The 22,782-nt window shown below is 39.6% G+C and overlaps 2 protein-coding genes across 5 annotated transcripts in view; one reads left to right on the top strand and one right to left on the bottom strand.

The window, feature by feature from the left end:
* The window catches only part of agbl4 (AGBL carboxypeptidase 4), a 449,873-nt gene that overhangs the window by 36,288 nt on the left and 390,803 nt on the right, over positions 1-22,782 (top strand). The window lies entirely within an intron of this gene.
* elavl4 (ELAV like neuron-specific RNA binding protein 4) overlaps positions 18,479-22,782 on the bottom strand; it is an 84,607-nt gene continuing 80,303 nt past the window's right edge. For 3 of the 4 annotated variants that reach the window (XM_028588578.1, XM_028588579.1, XM_028588576.1), the window contains 2 exons: positions 22,448-22,486; positions 18,479-19,491 (listed from right to left, as the gene is read on the bottom strand). In XM_028588578.1, coding sequence (XP_028444379.1) covers positions 19,164-19,491; positions 22,448-22,486 — 367 coding nt within the window. In that variant the 3' untranslated portion in view covers positions 18,479-19,163. The remainder of the gene's footprint in view (positions 19,492-22,447; positions 22,487-22,782) is intronic. The other variant, XM_028588577.1, reaches the window with a different exon arrangement.

The raw sequence follows: 22,782 nt of genomic DNA, 5'->3' as shown, positions 1-22,782 counted from the left end.
TGGCAATAAAACTATTTGCTCTACTCACCAAAGTAATTCTTAAGATCTGCGGTGGCTTTGTTAAAGCGGCAACAAACATAAGTTGTCAGCCAATCGTACAAGTTGTGTATGTACAGTAGTTTGACCACCCCTGTGGTGTCGCTAACCCCTCTTGGCACAGTGAAATTGTGAGTGTGAGGAAAACTAGGCCCAGGTATATGATGAGTCACAGTTGAACCAGTAAGTGGGTCTGTAAGCTGTGATGTTACCGGCACACAGTTTGGGTCATGTTTTTTTGCCATCGTTTTGGTTCGATTACTGGGATATTTGTTTACGTGTATTATTTTCCACTGCTCATATTTGTTCCCCCATTGTACCCATTTTTCATGATGTCCATGCATTCCAGGATCTTAACAAGTCAAGTCAATTTTAGTTATACAGCCCAAAATTACTAATTTGTTTCAAGCGGCTTTACAATCTGTACAGCATACAACACCGCCTTAGATCCTTAAGCAGGATTTATGCTTCTGCGGAGGCTCTACGTAGAGCTTTCGCCATAGCCTACGTAAGTGGACTGAAGTTTATACTTGAATGGGACGGTTGGATTTAGGAAAACGATAACGGGGTTGGGTTTAGGAAAAGAACAAAGCGACGGTTGGGTTTAGGAAACGTGACATGCGGGACACAAACCCCGGTCTCCTGGGTGAAAGTCCTGTGTTTGACCCATCCACCACCCCAACCAACCTCCCTATGTGGATTTTCAGGCTTTCATACTACTCGCTACGGCATAAATTGACATGCAATCACAAGGTAATGTAAGTCAATGGAGGCCAAACGGCGTTGATAAACATGCTAAAAAGCGATTATGCGTCTTGATAACACACCGAAATGGCATATGAATAGGCGTGTCAGCCAGAGCTTCTTCTCCTGTCTCCCACATTCACTTTCTTGGGAGTTTGTGTTTAGGGCGGGGGGGCGGGGAGAGGGGGTTAACAGTAACACATTTCAAACTAGAAATGAGTCTGATTATTGGTTGCATTTGAAGGAGGAAGTTTTACATCCAATCACACTAATGATGTTAACACATAAAGCAGACAATGCACATGCAATTTAGTGATATCCCTGCAGTTGTGGTCCTGAGTCCTCCTTATCTGAGACCAAGAAATAAAAATGTGGTTGATTCCGTGGTCTCGTGACCAAGAAGGATCTTGAGTACTACAACATTGAACTGTAGTTTTCAGTTGTTGGTTATACACTTATTTGCTTTTTTTGCAGGGTTATACCGCTCTATCTGTCCATTAAATATGAAGCTATAGCCAGTTAGCATAAAGACTAGAAACGGGAAATGGCTAGCTGGGCTCTGTCCAAAGGTAATCTGTAATTTTTACACTTTTGGGTTTTTGTATTGATTAAACAAACAAGATGTTGCGTGTCAATTACTGACTTTAGGGATGTGCTGGCAGTTCCCCCCCACAAACATTAGGTATTAATCTTCTCATCTAACTCTCGGCAAGAAAGCAAGTGTATTCTAAAATGTCCAACTATTCCTGAAAGTGGAATTACTCACTTATAAATTGAACATTATATACAATATTTAAAATGAAATAGGCTACTATTTCTGTTAGCTTTACTGTAAAAGTCAAGTATCTTTATTGTCATTGTATAAAATGAGACAGTGAAGCATCTCCCTAAATCACGTAGTGCAAAATATAATAAGAGATAGAATAGATAAAAAATAAATAAAACCACAACTGATGGCAGCAACCAATCACAGTGCCTCTGAACTACCAAACAAGTGAATACTTGGAACTGCGATGAAAGCCAGATTTTCTCCAGTGAGGGATAGGGCCTTAACAGTTTTCAAGGTGTGTGTGTGTGTGTGTGTGTGTCTCTGTGTGTCTCTGTGTGTGTGTGTGTGTGTGTGTGTGTGTGTGTGTGTGTGTGTGTGTGTGTGTGTGTGTGTGTGTGCGCGCGCGCCTACTGATAGGAGCATGTGGCAGACGTCATTGTTTGTGTGTGAATGTGTGTTTGGCGTGCCGGACCATTGTTGGAAAGCAGAGCGAGGATCCTAGAAGCTGTTGGAAGGAGATGATTGGCTTCAGAATACGGTGGCCCCTCTGTGACAGATGGTTGGGTGCTGGGCTCGCAGAGCCGAAATCACCCACTCACACATATGTGGACTCGCACAACCTTGCACGTACGTACACACACATTCAGGAAGGCATGTAAAATGTCTGTACATGCACTGACATACAGTACCCATGTGAAAACACATACAAAGAGTGTGTGGTCTTTTCTGTGTATCTTTGGTAATAACTTCAGACTAGCCAATCAGGAACAGTGTATATTTACAAAAGCCTTCAAATGCATAAGCACATAATGACACTCAAACCGGCAGGCAAATAAATTGACACACAGCCTGACAGTAAGACAGATGCACAGACAAACACTCAGGCAGACGGGCATGAATTTGGAAAATGGCATGAAAACAATATGTGCTCTAACCAGTGCCAGTGTTTTGGTTTTACTGGGGGTTTGCAGCCTTGGGTTGAACACAGTGAAGCTTTGCTGTGCGTGTCTCTGAACAAACAGGAGGGGATCTGGTGCCTGCTGCTTCTGCTAGCCAATACTGCTCTCACTGTCACCGCCACCATCATCACAGCCATCAGCGTCATAGCAATAAATAACACCACTGTGCGTGCCATAGAAGTGCACTGCACGCTGTTACCAATGCCAAAAATTAAACATCCAGGCAGAGCTGGTGAAACAGTCCGACAGCGACAGAGTTACCACAGGCATGTGTATTCATGAGGGACAATGCGTATGTGTTTATAATCTGGAGCCGTGGCATGCACAGAAATTTTGAGGGGCCGTGGCTCAATTATAAACGGAGCAATCCTCGAGATTATGTCAATGCAAATCACAAAGAATCAGTGACAAGGCACAGCCATGGTAGTGCCCCAAACCCATGGAGAACATGCTTGACTTAAAAGACTGGACCAAGGAAATGTAATTGCTAACTCAATTATGTTAACTGGCAGTTTGTTGTAGTCTAGGAAGTGCTATGCTCTTGTACCACATGAAAGTCGTAAAGGAGGTGGACAGGGTGATGTCTGACTACTTAAACGCAGGAGACAAGGGTTCACATCCTGCTTCCTGCTAGAGGGTGACACAGGAATCAATTGTCTCTTTTCTATGCTTGATCCATCCCGAACACGTTACCGACAGTGAAATTGACTCCCGTACCGCGGGACTCCCGCGGGAATCACGTGACCCGCGGGTGTCAAATTGTCACCCTCTACTTCCTGCATGTGGTTAGGTCCAGGCCTACAGTAGGCTACTAAAACATGTTAGTTAAGGCTGGAGAAAGATTGTGGTTTTGGTCCCATGTTGAAAAAGTAAACATGTCTTTAGTTTCAAGTCAGCATTTACAGATATTGTAGGGAAAACAAATAAAACAGCGTGAAAATACTCTAGAAGTAAAAGTCCTGCATTTAAAATCTAAGTGCTTATATTATGCCTTTTCCCTTTCCTTCTATATTATATATCTTTTTTTTTTTTTTGAACGTTATAGGTTTACAAAGTGAAAAAGCCCAAAGTCCACCCCAAAGGGACTTACCATCTCCAACAGAAAACACTGTTCACAAACTGCTCCAAACATCTCTATTGTAGTCCAGCCTTCACCTCTGTGATGAACGTTGTAAAACGCGTTATAATGCTCGCCTAGCTGCTAGCGTGGCACAACCTCATACTCTGCTTTGCTGACTGGCTAGTAGTCCTTACTTAGGTACTGCGCATGTGCGACTCCCAACAAAGATGCAATAGAAGTGCGATGCCTCACTCTGTAGCTAAAACAGAGAGCTCAACACACGGTGAAAAGAGGAGCTGCAGAACACATTTTTTTTGGAAAATTAAACCACATAAATCTATTCTGGTACAACCTCTAAATACAATTATGAACTTGAAAATGAGCATAATGTGAGCACTTTAACTAAAAGTACAATAGTATTATTAGGAAAATATACTTAAACGTATAATATCTAATTTTCTGCTGCTAGGGGTCTCCCAAATAAAACAATGGATTTAAACAGACTTTTGATGATTTTGTGAAGTTGCGTCGGATTATGGGAGTTGTAGTTTTCATTGTTAAACACCATTGCAGGTAATGTATCTGTTCATGGATGAGTTTGAGTTTTATTCACGTTACGTTTAGTACATTTATTCTAATGAAATAGCTGCAGTTTCCCACACATAATTACGTTTTCCTTGATTCGATTTGTATTGGTAGCTGACCAATGAGCGAGCAAGCAAGCTAACATTAGCAAGCAGCTAAAAACCACTATCACAATATATTTCACGTCAGTGTCACCTTTTGGATGTTTTCAGCAGAGTGGAAAGTTTTTTTTTTGTAACGTTGCTCAACGATGCTGTAAGACTCACTTCGCGGTGGGGGTGGCTGTTGGAATCTCCAGAGATGGTTATGGGAATTATGGGAATGTAAGAGACAACTGATGGCCGGTGTAATGACAAAAATCTCCAAGCTACCCGGAATTGTCTTCCCCTTCACTTTTTTCTAATCTTGGTCCTTAAACTAAGCTGTTGTCGATGCACGACAGTCACATTTTGTCAGCTCAATTGACTGTAAAGACAGCTAAACGAATGGGGGGAGAATATCAGCAGAAATTTAATGCAGAAATATTACATATTTACCTTTTTAATAAAAGTACTTTCCGCAGAAGCATTATATATGACATTACCCAGTAATTCTTAATACATAATGTGTAAGCAGCATTTTACAGTTGTAGCTGGTTAAGGTGGAACTAGTTTTAACTACTTTATACAATTTAAAGTTTGGTAGTTTATTTCCGGGGTTACCAGACTAGGGGTCAAGAACCCTCAAAAAAGTCACAAAATAAATCAGAGATTAATAAGAGAGGAAAGGAGAAAACACTTTGTTTATTTAAACACATTTAAATCAATCCAAGAGATACATTAAAATGATCTCATAATCATCATCTCAACAACTCATAGAAATCAGAAAGTTTGGGAAACACTGGGGTAATGTTTTATGTTAAAAAACAAAAAAAATCTTACTCTTCAAAATTAACTGCATCTGTCAAATGACTGTAGTGGAGTAAAAAAGTATTTAACTGAAATGTGGTGGAGTTGAAGTACGAAAGAGCATAGATTTGAAAAACTCGAGTAATATGCAACTACCTTGTAAAAGTACAGTACTGATGTACTGGTGCACATCTTACACTCCACCAGTGGTTTGTTCATAGAGCTGCTATGCATTTTGGTAGATTAATCCAATAATAGAACTTTGATGAACCATTGTTCATAATAAGACCATGACTCAACTTGGTTATGACTGCAGAGTAAATCACTTGCATAATGATGGAGTTCATCATGTATTGTGCTTATTCAAGGTGTGGAGAGGAAAAGTGCTGAGTGCCACTTCAACTCGGTCTCTGAAAGAATGCAAACTGACAATGAAGACAATTATGTAATTGTGTGTTGAACGGGAGATTAACAGGTTTTCTTCACACTATAAGAACACTTGCAGTGGTGCTCTTCTGCTTTATATTCAGTATGCCTGCTATCAAGTGTAACTTTAGCATGTTTGCCAATCACTGTCTCTGCTGAAGACAATATAGCTCCCCTTGCTGCCTCAGAAAGTGGCCAATGTGTCAACATCTAATCTTTGCAGCCACTGCCATCACCACCATTATCACAGCCATCGGCATCACAGCAAAAACAACACTGCATTTGCCGAAACAACTCCCTACAAACAATATCTTTGTATTTGCACACTGCCAGCAACTGCTGATCTGGAATCTGTTGCTAACAGTCACAGACATCTGGGGTCTCATTTATAAACGTGGCGTACGCACATAACTGGGCTGAAAATGTGCGTACGCCACTTCCCACACAAAGGTTGTGATTTATAAAAAAGAAAACTGACGGGAGAATGTGCGGTCCTCCACGCAAACTCTGACCCATGCGTACGCACATTTTGGAGACAAAATAGGAATTGGCGACGCAGATGGTTAGGTGGTGAACTCAGTCAGACTGCAGAAAGTAAATGGGAATAACGATTACTCGTAATATTTTCAAGTATTGATGCCTCACGCACATTTTTTCACTCCATGTCATCCACATTATCAGCAGTGTTATTTGCGATTGTACTGAGTGATAACGGTTCTATAAACCCCTCCAACTCAAAATAAAAATGTGTTCTTAATATTTAATCTGCGCTGTCTCACTGAGCGCAGGAGGAGATGGCCCAACTGCATGGAATACAGGATAGCATCAAATACCCTATTAGATAACTGCAGAACAGTGTAAATAACTAAATATTTAATACTGCATATATCATCAAATGTCAAAGTCTGAAAATAGAGCCGTTAAGCTCTCGCGCAGTCCTTACCCTTAATGTCCTCGTTATCAGTCCGAACTTTAATACGGTTTGTGACAAAACCTGCATGAAGAAAAGTGTGTTTGCCTATTACACTTTCTTTCGTCTTCAAATTGTATCCCAAGGTGAGGGATACCACTAGTTGATGCTGTGTTGGCAAGGTGTTAACAATCACAAATTGTTGTAAACATATAAATACTGTGGTGACCCCGTGCGTAATGCTGCATGATGGCACTGCTGGCCCTACAGGAGGACTACGCTAATGGAAGAATCAGGAGAAAAAGAGACTTCAGGGACCATGACGGTGACTGGCTAATATGCTGATTTAGATTCCCTAAAGCTGAGTTCCTGGATCTATGTACTGAATTGGGTCCAGTAGAAAGGGCAATGTGCCGGAACCGTGCCATCCTGGTCCAAATAGGCTACAGGTCCTCGCCACTCTGGGGCAAACCGGCTGTTTCCAGAAGGAAATGTCAGACAGGTAAGTGTTTTTTTTTATTTATATAATCTTCAACTTTATCACTAAGGCTTGTTTGGATATAATATATAGTTCTGTTAAATCTTATGATATACGTATGGTATATCGAAGCTGCCCCTGAGTGGCGTAATGCCGTTTGGCCGTTTTGGACATATTATTAATATATGTAGTCTATAGATCAGGTTTCCCTACACTGTGCAAGGACAGCCCGAAATTATAATTCAATTTGCAGCAACTCGCCACCGTCTGAGAAGTTTTTTTGCTTTTTCTCCGCCAGTCATCATGATTCGGTACTGAATCTCAGTACTTAAATAAAAGTAACCAGAGACATATTTACTTTAGTAAAAGTAGAAGGTGTCCACAACCACAAACAAGGCCTGGCTTTTAAGAAAAGTTCATATCCTAACCATGAAACGGAAATATGTTGTTAGAATCGGAATGCGGTTGGTTTTATTCATGGATGTATTTCATTTTCTTTAACCATGCAAGTAAGCAAATAAAGTGTGTGAAGCAGCGCAAATGGGGAGATGTGAATAGGTCCAACCAAATAAATAAGATATGAACGCGTCTTACGCAGCCTGGCGGAGGAGTAAACGACGCTGTGGTGAGAAATAGATGGCAACTATGATTTAAAAACGGGAATAATAAAAAAAAAAAAAAAACGTTTTCACTTTTACCGGGGCTGTATTACCGAGGGTCAGCGGCGCTGCGCCCGGGCTCTGCAGCACCGGAGCCGGCTTGGATCAGCGGTGTCCCATATATACAGTATCTATGGCAACCAAACTTCACTGGTGAGACAAACGTGTGACGGTCAGGAAGACGTTTTGGCAGGGGGAAACTGATCAGAAAATGTAACGGAACATTGTAGAAATGTAGTGGAGTAGAAAGTGTAGATAATTGCTGCAAAATGTAACAAAGTAAAAGTCAAAAGTAGGCTATGCACTATTGAGTCTACTTAAGTAAAGTACAGATACGTGAAAAATGTATTTAAGTATAGTTACGAAGAATTTGTACTTTGTTACATTCTACCACTGCATTTTGGCCCTATAAATAGCGATCAATCACCAAATAACGCAGGATTTAATCCGTTTAATTGCTGATGTAAATTGCAGTTGCAGTGTCTTTTTTGAATAATATGATTTTTTATCAACAAATGATCAGAAATACATTACAGTACAATACTATCATTGTAAACAACTGTAGAATTAAATAAAATGCAGTAAGCAATCATTTGGAGCAAATTGTCATCACTCAAATGTGCGTAAGAGTGCTTTTCAGTGTTCGTAGATTTTGTTCTTAGCTAAGAACAAATCCAAGTTAAGAAAACATTAGTGAATGCCAGAATCTTCGTAAAAAAGTGCGTAAGAAGGGTTTAAGAACACATTTATTCGTAAGAACGGTTGGTGAATGAGGCCCATTGCTTTTTTTGGCGTATGCCATTTTTGGCTTTTGGCCTTACGTACACTTTTAGTAAGGATCCTACGCACAGTTTTATAAATGAGACCCCAGAGCTGTGAAAGCTGCCTGTCATTGCTGAAGCTGCTGAAGGGATGCTGGGAATGCCAACATCGCAGTCTTTACATTCATGGCAAAAACTAGCAGTAAAACATAAAAACAGCGCCAATTCACCACTGCAGCTGTAAACTGTAGTGAGCTGGTAGTGTAAAAAGAGAGTGAACATGAGCAGGAAAGAGTTGAGGATGTCCTCACTACTTCCAGTATCTGTCCTGGCAGTTTGCTTTATTAGGAAATCACACTGTGACTGGAGAATGCCCTCATCATGACAAGAATCTACACAGATGAAGTGCCCTTGAGAAAGACATTTAATCACCCCCAGCTCCAGGCAGAGCTGCTCTGCAACTGTGAGTCTGTTCCTTGACTTCCCTTTGCAACAGAGTGAAAATAATTTCTCTACCAGGTGTTATCATGTAAATAAAACAACAAAAACAATGAATAATTGAAATTAAAAGTAAAAACACAGTTTTGGGGGGACTGAAAGAAAACAGTTAATGAATCCAAGAGATGTTTGCAGGGTGAAAGATAAAGACTTTGGTGCCATCATATATATCATGCATCCCAAACTGTTATGCCTCTGTCCTCAGATCAAATGAACACTGAGGTTTTGGCTTTAACATTGCAAGGGTCACTTTGTGTGAGAGCAAAGGGTTGGTGCATCATACCAAACTGAGACAGACTTAGATGTTCCCACGAGACAACGTACATTATTTACACACCATCTGCTGGTCCAGTCATCAGTGGATGAAGTGCTGTCCTGTTTGTCTCTGCTGCATAATGTACAAAACAGCTTAGTTAATTTGACGTTGCTATTTGGCGCATGTAAATGAGGAGGGCAAGAAAGGCCAATCTAAAATATTATAATATTTGTTACATTGGTAATCTGTCAGTTTTTAAATCTTCAATGGGCATATATTCGGCAACCTGATCTTTTAAATTATGATTATAATGCATATTTATAACTTTTTCTTGTTTCATCTGACACACACATACACACACACCCACACACAGCTCATTCTGACTGCAACAATCATTCTGCACACATACTGTAATTTTTCTTAGAACAACATAGTTCAAAAGAGATCACAATACATATTTAAGTGTATATTAGGCTTACGTACAACTTCATAAGAGGATATAGAGACCAAAATACTTATATGTATGGATATGTATTTCAGACATACAGTAATGATGCTGCTGTTGGTTGGTAACTTATTTAGAAAGAAACTCTCATTTTAAATAGTGAGTTTGTCACTGTACAATTTGTAACCATGTTAAACTCAGTCAACAATGTATTAAGCTATATTTACCTCAGATGACCATGGTCAACAACAGTATTACAGTGCTTCAGAATAAAGTATCTTTCATTTAGTGTCATGAAATCGCAAATAAACCTTTTCCATAGTTAAGGCACGGGTACGTCTGTACATTTCTCCAAATGTTAATACATGTTGCAAGAGTTCAATGCTAACGGGTACAACACACTGACCACATAACAATGGTAATCATCTTTAGTCAGAGCCACTTAAGAACAACAGTCCATATTGTGTGCGTGTGTGTATGTATATATATATATATATATATATATATATATATATATATATATATATATATATATATATATATATATATATATAATATTAGTAAGTTCTTCCCACTTTGGTCAGTCTTAATTAAGCATCTCAACATAGCATCGCTTTGGTGAGTCGTGCATTGCTGTGATGCTGCGACGTACATCGCAACATGGCAACAGATTGTGTGTACAAGAAAACACTGCCCCTGAGCAAGAACAGTGTGATCCCATGGTGCTGGAAATATTGCATTGAAATTAAGAGACTTCACAGGGGAGCAGATTGCAAACAGAGCCTTCAGGGACTGAAACTTCCTGAATGGGATCCAGTGCTTTATTAGACCCTTGTGAGTGTCACTTGCTCCCCAAGGAAGTACCAGCATCAACAGTGCCATCACTGTTCATAACTCATGTTGAAAAAGCTTGTTAATACAGATAGAGATACTGGTAGAGATACAAATCTACCAGTACATTTTTATGTAGGCACACTTCAAATGAACTCGGTAGAAACAACTTAAATTGGTAACCAATAATTGCTAGTCTAAAGTAGGAAATACTGTGAATGCTACATGATGTCATTGAAGCTATTATCCACTGTCGCAGCAAATAAATAAGTGTTGTGACAACCAACAGTTTAAATGTGATGTCATGAAAGAGAATGTGTTAATTGTCAACAACATCAACAACAATGTAAAATGAAAGAGAACCAAGAACAATGAGATGCAAATAGAACCACACCCAATATCATTCAATAACTGAAAAGTCTTGTATTTCTAATTTGGCTGAAGCGAACTACTGTAAGTTTTTTTTTAAGAAAAAGTTGTAATCCAACTACTGTATCAGATTCACCAGGGTTCCTGCATTATAGAGGAGGTGGGTCTATCCTAAAATAGACCACCTCCACTAACGTCTTGGAAAAAATACACTTTTAAGATAAAATTCTGGGAGTGGAGGAACAATTTCACACAGTAAATGTTATAGCTAATTTGTTTGGTTATTGTTTAGGTACTCAAACTAGTAATAATACAGAAATTGATCATGAGGCAAAGATGCATCAGAATCTGGGTGGCCCATCAAATCTTCTAAACAATGTCCTGAATTCAGTCATTCAGTGCATAGTGAATTTATACAATGCCAAAACGATAGGCTTTATTATGGGCAGCATCACAACACTATCAGTTACGTAGAGGAAGTGGAAAAAAAGCTTTAGAAGATGACTCTTACAGTGCAGTAGGAAGATAGAACAGAGCACACTTTATTACAACAGAAGTTGGTTTCAAAGATTAACTTGAATAAACGGTGCACATATACACAACAACATAACCCATTAAAACAAACTTGATAATTAAAAAAATTTAAACTTAAACTAGTCTATCAGGCTGATCAGTGTGTTAATGCCAAAACAGAAAGTGAAGTGGACTCTGCACTCATCTGAGAGCAGCTCAGTTAATAAATAACATGAAGTGAAGCTGAGAGTCTTTTGATTAGGCAGTGTGAAATCTCTAAAGTGGACAAAGAGTTGAATAGAGGTATCCCATTAATGTCAGTGTGTACCAAGGAGAGCTAGAGGGCAACAACAGCTCCCCCACTGCACAGATTTGACTGCAGAAGATTTGTCAAAGACAAGTTGCTCCTTATGAAATAATATGCTTCCAACTGTGAGGCTCATGCTTTTCATTTGGCAGAACTGCCGTCTACATCATAGCATGGCAGGATGCTGACATTCACACCATGGAGCGAGTGTGATCAGCTCTCACCCAGGCAAATGAAAAGTGGTTTATATAGAAACTGAGAGGCAGCATCATATGGTTGCACCTGGTGACAGAATATGGTGAGAACTGAGCCATATTAAACCCAACAACTCTCCATAACGAGAGCACTTTCACTTCCTTTGGAATTTAAACATCTTGTTTGCATGAGATATTTTTAGTGATTTCTTTTTTCATGCTACATCTTGGTTTAACCACGTTCTGAGTCACAGTAGTGTAAAACAGACATCTTTTATAACACCACATTAGAGATGAAATCAGCAGTTGTTTATTGAACTATATTGCCTTTAAACCTCCAAGAAGTCAGTTCAAACGAGACTTGAGAGCACACGTTGACTCATGTCCTCCCCATCTGCTTTCTCCTTGATGAGAGAGGAGGATCATTAAGTTGCTAACAACAGGAATGGAAAGACAAGAGTGGCTGAACATATCGCTGTAATGCTCTCCGGTGTGATTTGGATTATAAAGGTGTAAGCTGGGTCATCATAACTTGACATTACTGAGTGCATTGAGAACATTGGGCCTCATTCACCAAGTTTTTTTCTTAAATTTTTTCTTAAGAAAGTCTAAGTCTGATTTATGACGTGTTCTCAAACGGCAGAATCGTTAGCAGGTGTGTTCTTAGAATGATGAATCCTAATGTCTTCATAATTTGAAAACTCGTGCCCGTTGCTCCTATTTAGCATAGTTAAATGCCCTGTTAATTCCCATAAAAGGGCATGAGATGGCAGGGCCGTGTGCACACTTAAGGGCCAGACACACTGACCAGACGGCCGACCCTCGCCAGAAAAGGCAGTTGGACTGATCAGTCTCCCCGAGTTGGTCAAAAAAGTGCCTCGGAACACACCAAAGCGATGTGACGTAATACGTCTCCATAACAGCAGGCGGCGCTAATCTGTATGGTCGCCCAAAAATGAAAACCAGCTGATTGGACGAACGCGTCAAGTGAGTCTGGTTTCTCCGGAAATTCAAAGACGGACCGTCATGGTGGCTTGTTCAGAATACGATCTCATATTGTACTAAAATAGTTCACCGAAACGCGTTTCTGAAAACATTTTAAACAAGAAATGGGCCATGCAGTTGCTGAATCTGTCTTCATTTCAGATCGACAAAGGTCAGTTTAAAAGATTTTTGTCAGATTTTGAGACTCTAGTCACGCTCATTCTGCTCTCCGTTTCCAGTTTAGCACTCTACCAATCAGATGGGTCATTTGAGTGCCCGCCCCACCGATTATACAGGTCAAATCAGACAAAATGAAGGCCGACGGCCCCTTGGACGGACGACGGCACAAAACACACCAAACCGACTCGAGTCACTGACTTTAGTAATTGTGGAGGTACTGCTGTAAGAAGTTAGCGAAAAACAAGACATATTTAGAAGCGTCAGCAGTGGAAACAAAGCAGCAAATAAAACCGATGCATGAAATGCAATTACCATACACCATTATGGCATTTACTCATGCAGTGAACACTGTATCCACAGAAGGGCGCAGAACTGATGAAATATACAGTATAGGCCTAGCAAAATTCATACACAACGCAATTCAAAGTGCTTTACAAATGAGCAGAAGTGTATTTATTAAAACAAACAAACATACAATTATGTGTAAAATAATGAAAATAATTAATTACAAAATTATAAAGAAATAATATTTTAAATTAGAATGGATGAAAACGGTATAACTACTTATTTTGGGCAAACATGTCAGCTCTCAATTGTGTGTAAGAGTGCTCTTGATTCCACAATCTTAATGAAAACTGTGTAAGTGGGGTTTAAGAACAAATTTGTTCTTAAGAACGATTGGTGAATGACGCCCGTTGTTGTTGATGAGCAGATGCAGTCTGCAGCAGTGACGAGCTGCTTGCATTGTGTTTATCTATTCCTCCAAGGCCTTATAAGTAGTCCCCTTGCTTCAGGTGTTTTCTGGCCTGTTTGTATTGTGAAGCAAAAAGATCATAAGATAACCACAAATATTCCTGTAGGAGCCACATATTGTATGCTGTTTATGGTCTCATTTATATTGTTTGTTGATTGTTGTGTTGTGAACTTGTATTGTGGTTGGTGGGCGTTTTCATGGCTGTTTGAGCAGAAGTGATGGTTTGTTTGCTTCTGCTGTGCACCTGGTTTTTTTTAGGCTTTGACAGAGAGGGCGTGAGCCTGGGAGCGAACGCTTTCAGTTGACCGCAGCACGCCGCATTAACGCAATTATTTCTGCTCACCAGGTAACAATTTCATTTGGTAACTGCAGTGCTAAGTGTTTTTTACGTGTGGAAGAAAAAGAATGAAATCATTGCAATACAATCTCTGTGTTAAGTCCCTCGCGGCAGAGCTTTGTTGGACTGCTTATAGCCGCAATAATTCCTATTCAGCGAGCGGCAGCATTGTGTCACAAAGGTCTCGGATACTCTGGTGAAGATACAGGGGGCAGTGTTATCTAACTGATTCCTCTCTCCTGTCCCATAGCGGCACCTTTTGAGTGCTGACTAAGATCAGCACTGCGTTTTATGTCTGCAGTGTTACTGCCTCCTATTCGTGACTGTCCCTCAGAAGCTGAAAGGTCACAGCGAACGCAGATTAAATCTGTGATTTACTGTCGCAGTTAATTCTATTGTATTGTATTACTAATTTGAAATCTTGCCTCATGTTGAGGGCAGAACAATAAACTACGACTGCAATTATTGTGGATCAAATGAGGATCTTTTTGATTAATCTGTTGATCAATTTTTTGGATTCACTGATTGTTTTACATTATAAAATGTCAGAAAATTATGAAAAACCCAAGAGCCAAAGAAAACCTCTTGAAATTGGTAGGTTTGTCTAAAACTCAATTTTCAGTCATAACAAAACTTCAAAAAGTAGCAAATACCTTATCAAATGTTAGATGGAAAATTCATTTATCAGGGGAAAATTGCTAATTAGTTGACTAATCCCTTAAAATCTACAATTTAGCCTACACTGAATATCCGAGATATCGGTGCACTCTTCATTTAGTATATTAAAGAGATGAATTGTCCATAATAATTTATTGATCTCCCTGATTAAACCTAAACATAAACAAAAGAGGTGCAAACAACTAAGAGAATGTTTTTTAAACCTGTCGGGAAGATGTCCACTTATAGTGTGCAGTGTGAAATATGTATATGCTTCATTCATCACAACAAGAAACACCCAAGCTCTTAACACCTCATTTTATTGTCCCAACATTCAAAAGTACAAATAATTCAAACACAACAGTTTTATGAAAAAGAAAAAACAAACATTTACAGCAAGATTTTTATTTTGTTTCCAGTTTCAGAAATGACCTAAACTAGCAAGGATAACATGAAGTCATTCATCGCAGTAATTGGATTAATAATAAGAATAAGAATACTAAGAATAATAGCAATAATAATCATAATAATCATCATTGATAATTGTTAAGTAATAACATAAGCAGGAGAGAGTAGAGAGAGCCGCGGTCGTAGGGCCCTGTGAACATTTTTTCGTCTTTTTTGTCTTTTAAAGATTTCGTTTATAGATTTTTCAGATAGTAAACAAACACGTCTCAGGAGGAAAATGAAAACTGACAAGAAGAGCCGAGTTCCTCTGTTCACCTTCCCTCCTCCACTACTGGCTGCGTTGTTCCTACTGGCAGGCTGCCACTATAAGGCGCTACAGGGGATGGTGTGAGCCATAGGGGTTGGGCATAGAGCGAGGTGACGCAGCCCCATGTTACAAACACCCTGACATGCACACACTTTCACACACACAACCACACTGGCCATCTCTGTCACACATGCACTCAGGGAGACAAACATATACTTTTGTATACATGTGCACTAAACAGAACCAAATACACTCAATCACACACACACACACACACCATATGTATATACTGTATATTACATATGGTGTATATTATATATACATTTGAATGTACTCCACGCTTACAAACATGGACAAACGCACAAAATGCACACACAATTACATAAAAGGAACACACACACACACACACATGTGCACACAGGGTCTAGGCGGAACACAGGCACGCATCGTAAGAGTTCAAAAGTCATACAGTGTAGGAAATTAGTTCACACATCAGAACAACATTCTACTGGGGTCGTTGCATAATTCAAGCTCCCGACGGCAGCGGGGAGCATGAAGGGGTCTGGTTGGTTGGTGGGTGGGTTGGTTTGTTTGTCTGTTGCCGTTTATGACGTTAGAAAACTATGTGATTGGATGGCGCAGATGATGACTGGATAATAATGACGATATAAGATGACCCGGCCTGTCAGATGACTGAGGTGTGAGAGAGAAGGATGTACTTATGTGAGCATGCGTCTGAGTGTTTGAAATGCTCTCCACACACCTCCTTCATGTTTTCAAGTCTTAACAACAAACAGAAAAATCCAATTCCGTATATTTATACTTCTGGAACCATTCCCTTACCTTTCACCTTTCAAAATATATAATATATATCATATTAGAGTATATAAAATATAGAATCGGTACAATCCCTTTTCATACCTCCAGAGTACTTCTTAAGTATAGCAACAACTGCTTTAAATAACAGTTGGTGTGCAATGGTAACAATTTCTCATTTTTAAAGATTTGTTGGTATGTCATTTGAAAACATGATGAATATTTTTAAAAATAAGTTTGACTCTTAAGTGATTTTGACCGATTTAGTCCAGTGCAATGAATGACCCTCAAACAACAATGGGCATTTGCTCCTTTTAAAATGTATCTGCCCAAGCCTCCAAGAGCTGAATGTTATATAAAATGTTTTACTGAAAACTGAAAACTATGCTTTCAGACCCACATTTTTGCATAAGGTTTCATCACAAAGCGGTAGTAAGTGGAGGGAGGGTGTGGACGGAGTGGCTTTTTAGAACTACACAAACTTATCACAGGTTATATTGAACCAGAACGACTGTTTATAACATTCTATTAAGACTAAACTTTATTGAAAAAGATCTAAAGATTTCATTTTAACAAGACAAGAAAAAAGCAATAGCAAATTTAACTATTAACTAGGTTATGCATAGCGAGTAACTGTTTCTAGTAATAAGGGAAGAGCGTCCCCCAACCCTCCAGACATTTTTTTCAGGTTTCTTGACTTTTAGATTTTTTTATATTGTCATTTTGATATATTGGTACAAAGCACAAACGTACTAAAAGTTCTCTCAGTGCAGTGGACTACTGGAAGAGCCTCTCCACTAGTCGCTTTGTTCCCTTTTGCTCAGAAACGCCCCCTCCCTGTACCAGAATCACGCAAATACACAGACAATGAAACAAATAAATACATAAATACACAGATAAATAAATTAATAAATATATAATAAATACAAATAAATAGAAAAATAAATAGTTTAAAAAATAGAGAAGTGAATAAACTGGTAAACAAATACAGTTATAGTCTAAGCTTTTGTTCGGTTTCTTTTGCCGCGGTAGCAAACTGAAAGTTAATCCAAATCTTTTTTTTTTCTCCACAAGCAACATGACAACAATTGAACAGTTTCCTCACAAGTTTTTCTAAGTAACTGAACCACCACTTCATAATAAGTTGTCATATGAAAAAGACAAGCTCAAACAAAAGAACAGTGACAACTCATATAGTACAGTAGATATTGTAAAACAAATGTAGACTATATATGTATATATATATCATCTATTTGTACACAGCAAATAAAGACACAGTTGTCATAGATCCTTTTTAAGGAAACAAATATCTAGACTAACGGAACTAGCTAATCATCATTTAGTTTTGACAAACGTTTCACGCTCAGCAAGTAACCTAAAAGTCAGCAAGCCAAACAAAAAAATACAAAATAAAAATTTGTTCAGTGATTCTTACAAGGCCCAACTTCATGTATCTGGTTATTCAGCAAAGAAAGTCTCACCAGATTTTTGGGCCAACAATAAACAAATATTAAACAAAGAACAGCAGCTCAATTCAATGCCAACATCGAAGTTTTTTTTTTTTTAAACAACACATAGAACAACAAACTTGGATATTTAAGATATGTGAATAATGTAGTATAGCACCTACTGTTGATCGCTAAAAGGAAGTTCTTTTCAAATGTAAATTCACAAACGCAGACCGAAGAAAATGATATAGATAATGTATAGTATGCTGTCTAAATGGATAGATGTATATATATCTATTTACTGATATCCCATATTGACTGATGACAAAAACAGGAAAACAAGTGGACAAAGGGTCTTCTTGCTTTGGGCTCTGGACTATAAGGATGGTTAGGCCTTAGAAAGACCCCTCTCCCTTCCCTTTTGGGTATCGCTGTTGAATAATTACGCACTAGTACATATGTGAAAAATTACCAAAATCACCTGCCTCGGTTTGCATCCCTTCCATCTACAAAATCACTGCCAACTTGGATTCCCCAAAAAACAAACAACCTTTTGATCCTATAAAGTACCACGGCAGAACGACAAGACAAGGTGGTGCCCCCTCCCTCCCGCCCCGGCCCCCCCTAGTTAGCCAGTCAAAATATTTTTCTCTTTTTTCAAATCCAGATTCTTGTAAAAATTCTTCAATAATTATTATTTTAATTATCATTTATAAAAATAGATCTTCTTTCTCTTTATTTTTATCTTTTTCTAAACGCATTTTTTTTTCAAGCAAAGAGATCTTCTCTTTGGCAACAGTGTTATTTTTTATTTTTTTCTTAAATTACTGAACGTGTCATCAGGAAAGCTAACCCATCCCCTCCCTCGCCCCATCTCCCTAAACCCCTGTGAGGAAAGACATTATGTTTTGTTTGCGATACAAAACAAAAACAATGTTAGAAATTCTTTTCTTTTCTACATTAGAGTTACTGAGATTGTGGAATCCCATCTATAATCGATAAGGGGAGGTTTTTGATACACACTTAAAAATGAATGAATGGTTCACCAATTTAAAAAAGAGCCCCCTCCCTTTCACCAACAGGGAGGTATATAATACTAACGACAGTGGATCCGGATTTACAAAAGAAAAACAAATCCTGAATCAAGACAGAGAAAAGGTTTCAATTTAAAAAGGACGTTCTCTTCTCTGAAATAAGGGGATACAGGGATTTGCTACTGTTTACACAGAAGAGAAAAATAATTTGAACAACCACAACAAACAGAATATACAATAAAGAGAAGCCTGCATTATCACAGGAGCTTCCAAAAACTCATGAACATTTTCATCATTTCATTTTTGTAATACTTAGGCAACATTGGCTTATAGGTCCAAAGTTATAATATAAGCCATTTCTAGTTCAATTTGTTTGATGGTTTGTCGGTTGCTTTGTGTTCCGGTTGGAGTTTGAGTTTGCTGTGTTGGATGGCTGTAGTAGGGTGGTAGTGACTGAAGGGGCTAAGGGACGGGTGGAGGTGGGGGGGAAAGGTTAGGGGCAATTTGGGAGCAGACAAAGTCGCGGGGCAACTGCTTCTACTTGTCAAAGTTCAGGACTTGTGTGTCTTGTTAGTCTTGAAGGAGACTTGCAAGACACGGTCGCCCAACCTGTAGCCGTTGAGACTGGCGATGGCCATGGCCGCCTCGTCGTAATTCGTCATGGTGACGAAGCCGAAGCCTTTGCACTTGTTGGTGTTGAAGTCACGGATCACCTTGACATTGTTGACCGCACCGAAGGGCCCAAACAGCTGCCACAGCACACTCTCATCTGAATCTGGGGACAGGTTGTACACGAAGATGCACCAACCGGTGCCCGTGTGCCCGGGGATGTTCATGCCAACCAGGCTGGTCATGCTGTCAATGGTGATGGGGGAGAACCTGGCAGGCAAGGGAGAGCAGAAAGAGGGGGAGAGAGAAAAGAGCAAGTTTTAATTGAAAGGGTGAAGGCATACAGTTGAACTCATCTAATGTAAATGAAATGGCCATAAACCGGTGAAAAACCTATCTCCATCTGGTCTTTTAGAGCCACATTTTTAAACATAATCCTTCCAAATCTAAAAGCTTGCCAGTGCTGACCTGCGTGATACGCTACTGTCTATAGCCATACAAAATCAAGCTTTAAAACTTAATCTGTGAAATGTGTATGGTTTACTGATCACACTACAAAAACTGATCTCCGAACCAAAAACCCAACGTCCGATAAATATGGATGTATATGCATGGATCTATGTGTATGTTTAAGTCTAAATGCACGAGTTTGTGTGTGTGTGTCTGCATAGCCACTACTAAATGAGCTCCTCAATTCTGAGAGGCCTCCTGTCAGGAATGACGACTGTGCTGCGTGCTGTATCTCTGCTGAAGGAGATGCAGACGAAGGTTCTCTCTTTGTGTCCTTGAGTGGCTCCTTTAGGAGCTAAATTGCAGGAAGTTGTTGAATTAAACCGTTGCTAGAAATCCATCAAAGATCATGCACCAGTCTGCTAAATCTGTTCTCATTCGCCTCATAATCTTTTCCTTTTTCTTGTGATGCAAGAGATTTGAATTCTCAGTTGACTTCACTTAATTGCCTTTCCGCTCAAAGGAAAAGGGAAAGGAGGGAAAAATCCCCCATTTTTAAATAAAAGGTAAATGAGATAAAAAGGTTCATTTCTTATGCCACCTCTCTCCAAAAACGACTATAGGCATTATTGGGTGTGCTTTAATTGAGATTTCCGCTTTGCTGCAGCTGTCTCAAAGAAGGCTGCTTTCTTAAGGAAAGGGAGGGAGGGAAGAGGGAGCAAACTAAATGGAAAATGGAAGCACTTTACAGCCCAGTGGCATTAAGGGACAAAGTGTATTCCTCCCACTCTTCAGTCTGCAGGGTGTTCTGTTCTATTCCAGAGCTTGTGGCACTGATCGATAGTGCTGCTTGCTGCTCGGGGGCCCCCACCCCTCGCTCTCTTCAGCGACTATATATGGCTGGCAACCACTACGACCTTCCTGCATGACTTTGGTCATGCGAAGTTTGCTTCTGGCCATTGTGGTTGCTATTGACGCTAATTACATTTTTCTTTTTCTTTTTTTTAAATATACAGATTATATTAGTATATATCTTTCTTTAAGATTAAAACCAGATTATATTATCACAAATTTATAGGACTGAGATACAAGGGAACTTTCATATTCACCATAGGGTTGGTGCAGCAGCAAACTATATTATAAAAGGTTCCAAATCCTTTGTCTCACGTATCGCTACATGGCCTCAATGTCGAGGTAACATTTTCTCCAGTATTAAGCAGGTGGAATCTTAACCGGCTTCATCACGTCGAGGACTTGTCTGACGTGCTCGGCTGCGTTCAGGCCTCTCCTGCTTGGCTCCAAAAAAAACAACTTGGTGGTGATTTATATGCAAAAGCTGGAGGTTGTGACCAGGTTTGTGAGAGTGTGACAGGTTGGAGGCTAGCAAACACTGCCACTGCGAGGATGTGGAGATGATTGTGCCTGTATGTACACGTGTGTGTGTGTGTGTGCATGTGTGTAAACGCGCATGCGAGCATACCCATCAGAGCGGGACCAAACACTAACCAATGTTGCAGACAAGACCAGGGGTTGCATAGCAACAGTGTAGCTGACCAGATATCTATTCTGTCCTTATTGAAGCCAACCATCTCCCGCTCTTAAGACATTTCTTCTCTTTTCTTTCAAATAACCTCAGATCACTGAGAAGCACTTCTAACTTGATGGCATGCTCTGCAATCAGGACGGCTGAATCAGACACTGTTCTCATATTTAGAAGATTATGTCAAGACTCATAGTGAAGTGCTTATTGGGTATGGTAGGCACCAAGGGTTAAACAAAATCACAGCTTTCCAGGGGAACTTGCTAAGAGAACATTTCTCTAGAAGCTAAGCATCATGTCTGTTTGAGTTGCTAAGCTGACTTCAGATGATGTCCCCTGTGCTTTCAACATGCAAGATGCCACCGTCAGCACATGAAACATCTATCACAACTGTGGCTGCTGCTCTGGGTTATGTAAGGCCTATGGTAGCGAGAAAGCAAAATGAAACATGGAGGCGGAAGGAAGGAATTCGAGCAGAGCAGTGCCGAGCAAAGCTGGAGCTGTCTGCAGTGAAACAGCGTTTCCTGTTTCCAGCAGAGATCCAGGTTCATCCAGCCTTATCCTGTGTCCTTGCTGAACACTAACCTCATCTCAGCTAGTACTGCCAAGAAATTAAGGCAATATATAATTTTGTCATTTGCCACTGCACAGATTTGCACACTGCACATTTATTATATAAAGGATTGTGTACTTAGTTGGTAGTGGATGTGCAAAGGTTTTGTTCTAATTCTGTAGTGAGTTAATACCCATATAATCAAAGTGACAAATTCTAAATTTGCTCCAAAAGAGAGACTGTTCCAAAGCTATAGCTGTAGAGTGACAAGGCAGGAGAACCTGAATCCGGTAGAAAAAACACACACCTAGAAATTAGGAGTTTTACACCAGAGAACAAAATCCATTCAGTACACAGAAACAATCATAACAACACCAGCACTTGTCATAATCAAAACAAAGCAAATTCATCACCACTGAAAACAAAGACTGATTGTTTTTTTTTTTTTTTTTTTTTACACCTTAAGTGGTTGGTAGGGTTTTAAAACCAACTCAAGCTTACGAGGAAAAAAAACAAACAAATCAAAGAACCAAAAATGCAGTTGACCTTGAACGAATTGTCAAACGCAAAGTGACGGCAAAAAATACAAGGAAACATAAACTAAAAAAAGAACAGAAAAAAAGGAAATTGATAAATCATTGAGTCAACATGGACATCTGGCATTGGGTGAAGTTTTTAATTACCTCTTTACGCCATAGGCCATATTAAGCAAATTGTCCAGCCTGTAAAGAGAAGGAGGGTTCTGGGGTTAATGGTGGGCAGATGGTCGACTCACTCAATGGAACTAATGTTAAGTCCCTGTAGGAACTGCATGGTCCTCCTCACTCAAGAACAAACAAACCCATCTATAGTTGGCCCATTACACTGAGGAGCCCCACCAGAAAATGCTATCATTGGTTAATGAATCCACAGTACCATCAGTATGGTCGGCACTTGCTCGGTTGGCCACTGCGCTGCTTCATGGACTTCAGTATAGCCCTGCACTAGCTAATGCCAGAGCAGAGTGTTACAGGCACAT

The sequence above is a fragment of the Perca flavescens genome, chromosome 9, assembly GCF_004354835.1.
Source record: "Perca flavescens isolate YP-PL-M2 chromosome 9, PFLA_1.0, whole genome shotgun sequence".
Lineage (NCBI taxonomy): Eukaryota > Metazoa > Chordata > Actinopteri > Perciformes > Percidae > Perca > Perca flavescens.
This window is presented reverse-complemented; position numbering and strand designations above follow the sequence as displayed.